The 6438-nt window shown below is 32.7% G+C and overlaps 1 protein-coding gene across 1 annotated transcript; it reads right to left on the bottom strand.

Annotated features, from left to right (window-relative positions):
* Positions 1–2141: 2141 nt before the first annotated feature.
* Positions 2142–6060, bottom strand: LOC100375465 (modifier of protein aggregation 4-like). The gene is made up of 3 exons (XM_078007923.1): positions 5915–6060; positions 3671–3788; positions 2142–2718 (listed from the first exon to the last, which is right to left on the bottom strand). The coding sequence occupies exons 1-3, from the start codon at positions 6051–6053 to the stop codon at positions 2634–2636; spliced, it is 342 nt and encodes a 113-aa protein (XP_077864049.1). The 5' UTR covers positions 6054–6060; the 3' UTR covers positions 2142–2633.
* Positions 6061–6438: the final 378 nt, after the last annotated feature.

The following is a 6438-nucleotide window of genomic DNA, read 5'->3' as shown; positions in this document are numbered from 1 at the left end:
TTTTGATTAATTTTCCTGTGTCCTAATGAAATACTGGGTGCTATATTTTGTGTTTTTATCTAAGAGTATGAGTCATCAAACTAGATTTATAGTGATAATTAAACTTTTAAAGTACATTCAGTTTGTTCCCATTGGATAGAGGAAAAATGTGATATTTATGTATGCTATCTGAAAAAAAAGTACCTTTTTATATGGAGGTGAAAATTACAACTGATAGATTTACCGGGAGTCCTGTTCTTATTTCACATCTGGACAATACAGTGGTAATTACTGCTTTAAAATCTGTATTAAAATGCTTCAATGCAACAGAGTGTACCGGGGATATGTTCTATTACAGCGTCTACAGATGTGAGGAAGTATTTTTTTTTCATCTCAATTGTTCGAAAGAAATGGGTGTTGCTTCTAAAACATTTTACATTACATGTACTGTTGGAATATACAAAATGTGCTAAAAATTATTATGGATTATTTCATGCGACAATAAGTATGCACTGCATGCATATACAGTGCAACCAGGTAATGTGTACAAGATAAAGCTCTCCTCAAATGAATTTACATTAAGAAGAATCAGAGGTGCTGCCTTAATCTATAAATATAGTTTTTAAGACATTGAGGCCATCATAAATCTGTGGGACACTATGCTTTTATTTTTAAATAGACTGTGCTGGAACATGTATTATGCCCTGAATAAATGCAGAAGGCATGTGGATAAGCATTGAAGTTTTGAAATTTCTCATAAGATTTGCATACTGAAATTGCAGCAGGTGGACCCTTTGTACTAGAGGGCTCCATAATCAGCTTATGAATATTCATGAGCTAACTTAAAACTCGTACCTGTAGCCAAGAAGGAAACATTAAATCAAGTTTTTTAATAACTTGGATATTGTTAGCATTTTACTGCGACTAAATTTGTTTTGTACACCAAGCCAGTAGTGTAGTTGGAAGATTTAGAGGCAACACGGCTGTATTATCAACAAATACTAGGTAAACACACGACACTAAGCACTTCATGTTTAAATATTTATTTCATAGAAATACAGAAAAGAACAGATGTCTTGATTAGTAACTAAGCCAAAACAGATCTTGCTACAAGTTAAAAGCTAAATAGGCATTTGCCCAGCTTAAGTGATCTCATTGTTCCCCATTGTATCGCATGAATAGTCATAACTGTAGGAAAGCACTGTAACTGATGTACATGCAACCGACATGGTAATCTCCCACATTCACCAACAAATAATCCTGCTGTACCCAGCATACTTTGATGAAGATGATTTTAAAAGTTAAAAATACAAGCCTGCCTGTTTGTGGTGGGACTCTACTATACAGTATCTCTCACAATGTTTCTTAGAAATGGTGAAGAGGAAATTACAATCAGATGAGATCCTGTTTTGTAATCTAATAATTGTATACACTCGCAGAATCAATTTTGGGAAGATACTTTTTAGTGATTGACCAAAACTACCGGTACCACTACATTTATGGTCTTTCTTGCAAATTTTTGAAATCATTTCAAGTTGCACAAAGTAAACAAGTGCATTTACAAGTTATTAAAGCACAACAACCCTTGCATGTTTCCCTAGTGCAATCAGATGAATAGTTTTCAAAAACAAATTGAAAACATTTTTCATGAACACCAGACAAGTAAACATGTCAGTTAAAACTCGAGCTGAGAAACCTTCTTGCTCAATATTAAAACACTTAAAAAAAGCATTCATTCACCAGCGGGTCATTGTTAATTAAAGTAGCTCCACTCAGTATTTTTGATGTTATAAATTACACATGAAACAAAATAAGATGCACTAGTAACAACGCCTGAATCTCATAACAATATTGCGTAAAATCAGCAGTTCAAGTTACAAATACATGGTTACAAAAATAACAAAGAAAAAGTTGACAACACTAAATGACTAGCTACATTTGGTCATTATCGATGACAGCACAGTTGAAATAATAAACTTTAAAATTGATATACATTGATAGTATATAATTTTGTGATAACTACATATTCCAAATATATGGCAAACATACAAATACAAGTACTGTACAGACCAGACGTAACTTAACTACTAAGCTAGCTCCGAGCTAGCTTTGCCTTTCTATTGAACCTTTTAGTGAGTATCATTGTCATAAATAAGTTTAACTTATTCTTTGTCGTGTTGATACATGTATGAGACATATTTAGGCAGTTTATTCTGTAAAATTTAGATTTAATGCAAGCTAAGCCAACTTAAATCTAGCTAAATGTTAAGTTACGATCAGACTATACTCTAGATTAAAAAAAAAATTTGTTGATTACAATGTCAACAAGGGCTTGGCAAGCATTGATGTGCAATAAATCCATTTAAAATCCACCAGTGTTTTCCCCATCTTGATGTTACAGCATGGTGATTCATTTGCAAATGAATGGTAATTTGTGTCACAATTATCACAATAAACCTAGCATACCAATGACATCATGCTTGAATAGACCTGGGGAGAACTTCAGTTGATATAATATCACCAGATGCTGAATTAAATCATGTACCAGAATTTGTTATTGCAATTATACTTGGAATATAGTTTTGAGTAAGAAGTCATGTAGTGTACGATGACTACTCGATGTTCCACATACAATGTAATGTATATCCTGTTGACTACTTGCCACCACAGGCACCTTTTGATTCTAACTCTTTCTTGGCAGCTGCAGCCTGCTGTTTTTCTCTCATTCTATCAGCATCCCTGTGATAAAACATAGCATAACTATTATAACCTTACCCATTGAGAATCTCGAGTAATAAAGAATCTCGAGTAATAAATGAATGTAAAAGAAATTGCATCTTTAGTTTGTATCTGTGCATCCAATCAGATCAAAGAAGGCTGACTGGTAATTAACTAGCTTTTTGGTCATACTACTATATTCCCAAGACTTTTTTCATTCATATTTGGCACATACATCATGCATGTTGAAATACATGTTCTTGTTACTTTGTTTTATAATCAGTTCAAAAATAGCTGACTAGCAGCTGCCTTGTTTTTTTTTAAATTTATGCTTTGCCAGTTTTTGATCAAATTTGATACATACATTCAACATCTTGAGATAATATCAATGTTGAGATTCATGATAATTTGTTTCATGATCTGATCCAAAATGGCTAACCATGGCAGCCATTTTTATTTTGTAATGTTTTGTTGACATGTTTTCCTTCCAATTATAGGATACAATTAGATCAATAACAGTCAAATGACAGCCATTTTCTTTTTCGGCCATACTGCTGGTACAGTATCTCTTTAATTTATGTACTGTATATATTTTTAACGCACATGTCATAAATTGATGCATGTTCATTTTATGATTTGATTGAAGATGGCCGTCTGGCATGTAGGGATACATGTGCATGATTTATGATTAGATCAAAGTCATTTTGGTGATGCAGGTTATTCATGCATTTGTGAGTCATACATGTAAAAACTATTTAATCCTGACAGTTGTCATGGAAACCTACTTCAAAAACAAAGTAAGCTGCCCAAAGTTGAAATCAAAATGAGTTCCTTTATTGCGCTGTTGAAATTTTTTTAGTTTTTGCTTTTAAATTCTCACAATATTTTGTAAAGCTGATTTTATAATTTTCTCTTAATTATACACATCCAGCACTATGATTCCAGCCAACAGTAGTGTAAATATAGCACCCACCTTTCCTTTCTAGTCTGCAGATTTGAGCCTTTATTCACATCCTTTTCTGCAGAAGATTTTTTTTGCTGCTTTTGTTTTTTCAGGGCTTTTTCTCTAGCTTTGTCTCTTTGATTTCCACCTGAGTAGTAAAAACAAATTATTAACAGATGTACTTTTATTTGGTACCCAGTTGCTTGAAAAAATAAATTTTACAATATATTTCAGTGAGAATGTAAAAGTTGAGTAAAAATGTCATCTTTGTATTAAAATCATTTTAAAATTTGTAGCCATTACAATCAATCATGTATGTGTGTGTGGTGTATTTGGCACATATTCTGGCAGCGACAGACACACACTTTATCAATGTTCAGTTGTAGATTTTCAAGTATCGGAAATTTCAATGATTTTTCATTAGAAAAATGGCTGCCATTTGGTCATCTTGAATGAGATCGTGAAACAAATTGATGTATACATGAATAATTTTATGTATGATGTACATGTATGTGTGAAGTTTGAATGTAATCGGTCCAGGCAAGATATACACATGCACAAACTACACACAAAGGTCATAAAGTCCCTGTTTTCAGACCCAATGCATTTCTTAAAAGCATAGTGACTCATATGAAAAGTGTCAAAATCTTTGTCATGCTTGCATATTTCATTAAAACTACACACAGTAATACTAGTACATTGTAGGTTTGAAATTAAATATACCACAACTTAGTTTTAGCACACTCTGAACAATTGTTAAATTTAATTCAATCCTTAAATTACTGTTCCTCGCCTCTTGCTGTGTTCCAGCATGTGGATACTGTCTAAAAATGGTCGGATTTTGATTTGCCAAGAGACACATATTTTTATTTTCAATGTGAATTTTGAGAAACTTGTACAAGTGATCAAATTGGTGATCCGACTGTTGCCTACTTACCTGCACATGTTGGCAGGAAAAACACATTAAGTGTACTTAATTATAAATTACACTGTGTGACATTGTTCATTAATTGACTTAATGACTACAATAGTAAACTAAGAAATAATGCAACAGAAATATATCAAGAAAAAACACACTGTACAGAATTTCTTCCTGTTTTTGTCTAAATTGAGAAAGGGTTCAATTAAAAACCAGCCCTCAATTAATTTGAATTATGGCATAGTATCTCTGCCATAGTAACATATGGTAAAAGCACTATAATACTGACAAAATTGACACTATTCAATAAAATACACGCATTATTTTCCCAAAAATTATGCTGGTGACCCCCAATGTTTTTCAGTCAATATCCTCATATTGCCTTGGAATACAATTTATTGCAATTCAAATAAATTCTAGGTGTTTTCATTTATGAGCAGCCTTCGACTTAAAAATAAATATACAATTTTTAAAGATCAAAACTAGGATTCTTTTATCCCCATTTTGATATTAGTGTTAGTCCAAAAAATATTTGTGTCAGTTGAAAAAAGGTGCTGCTCAGGATTTGTTTTCTGTTTACCGATTCTCACAAAATATTGAAAAATAAGAGAAAACCTGAACAACAAATACAGTTTGTTTACCCTTATTTACGACTTGTAGTAAATTCTCAAAGTTTTGGATGAACTGTATTAAACATTTTTAAAGAACAGGAATTTTCATTCAGTATGAAGGTAAACAGATACAGTTTCATTCTTGAACTGTGATTTTTTTTCTTGTCAGACGGACGTAATACACACGACAGTGGAAATACCGGAAGTGGCCATTATCAATTTGTCCCACATTTAATCAATCATAATTTTTTAAAACTTGTTAAGAATTCAGTTTGAAGGGACATAATCCTATTACGTACAACTTTTATTTGTAGTGTCATCCATGGGTATGAATTGTCGGACCGTATACGTGCGCACGTTCATTGTCGGGACGAAACGGCAATTTTAACATGACGCCGAGTCCGACGCGGCTTCTTTTTTAACCCCATAGGCCATACTGACTACTGTACCAAAGGTTTAAAGTAATTTACGTAGACGATTTTACCACTAACGCTACTTTAGAGTTGTAATTTAAGTATAGAAAGACAATTTTACGTGTATGGTGTAGCGGAAATTCCACACCCTCCACCCAGGGCTCCCTGCTCCACCATAGCATTTAAACAATAAACAAACCATTGCGTTAGTGATACAATAAATATTGTGGACGCTTTCAACCAAATCCTACTTTAGCACTTTACAAATTACAGTTATTTGAAAATCTAGATAGTCAAATAATACCATACATGTGAAGAACAGTATACTTACGGGTCATTTTTATACGTAAACCACCATTCAAACACGCAACCCTAAAAAGGAAATGCCTGACGTTAAACGCCAACTCGATGGTAGATTTTTTTTTCTTGCTGATCTTAGTGGAGATAGCGTTACATTTACGGCGTCGCATTCAGTTCAACGATAAATAAAGTTCCGCAATACAAGGTTGAATAAAATTAATATTAACAAACCAACTAACAATTCTAAATATATACTTAGCTAAATTATTAAGAATATAAAGAAAAATCATCAAAACGATAAATGACATAGCAGCATGAATAACTTTGGGAGATTTTGCAGAAGTTTTGCGTTCTGGCTAAAAACATTGGAATTTCACCAAGTCTCTACTAAGCCTAACTGTCTAGCAATTATCGAACAAAACTTTTATGTTTGCTGTTACAATAATCATTTCAAAGAAATGTTTTTTAAAGACATAATAACGACATTGTGAATGTTTTTTAATTAATTATATTAACAGATCATGGAGCTCCACGATCATATGTACTATAAAATTG

This window comes from Saccoglossus kowalevskii, chromosome 13 (assembly GCF_978046115.1).
Source record: "Saccoglossus kowalevskii chromosome 13, keSacKowa6.1, whole genome shotgun sequence".
NCBI classification, from domain to species: domain Eukaryota; kingdom Metazoa; phylum Hemichordata; class Enteropneusta; family Harrimaniidae; genus Saccoglossus; species Saccoglossus kowalevskii.
Note: the sequence above shows the minus strand (reverse complement) of the source record. Positions and strands in the feature narration are given on the sequence as shown.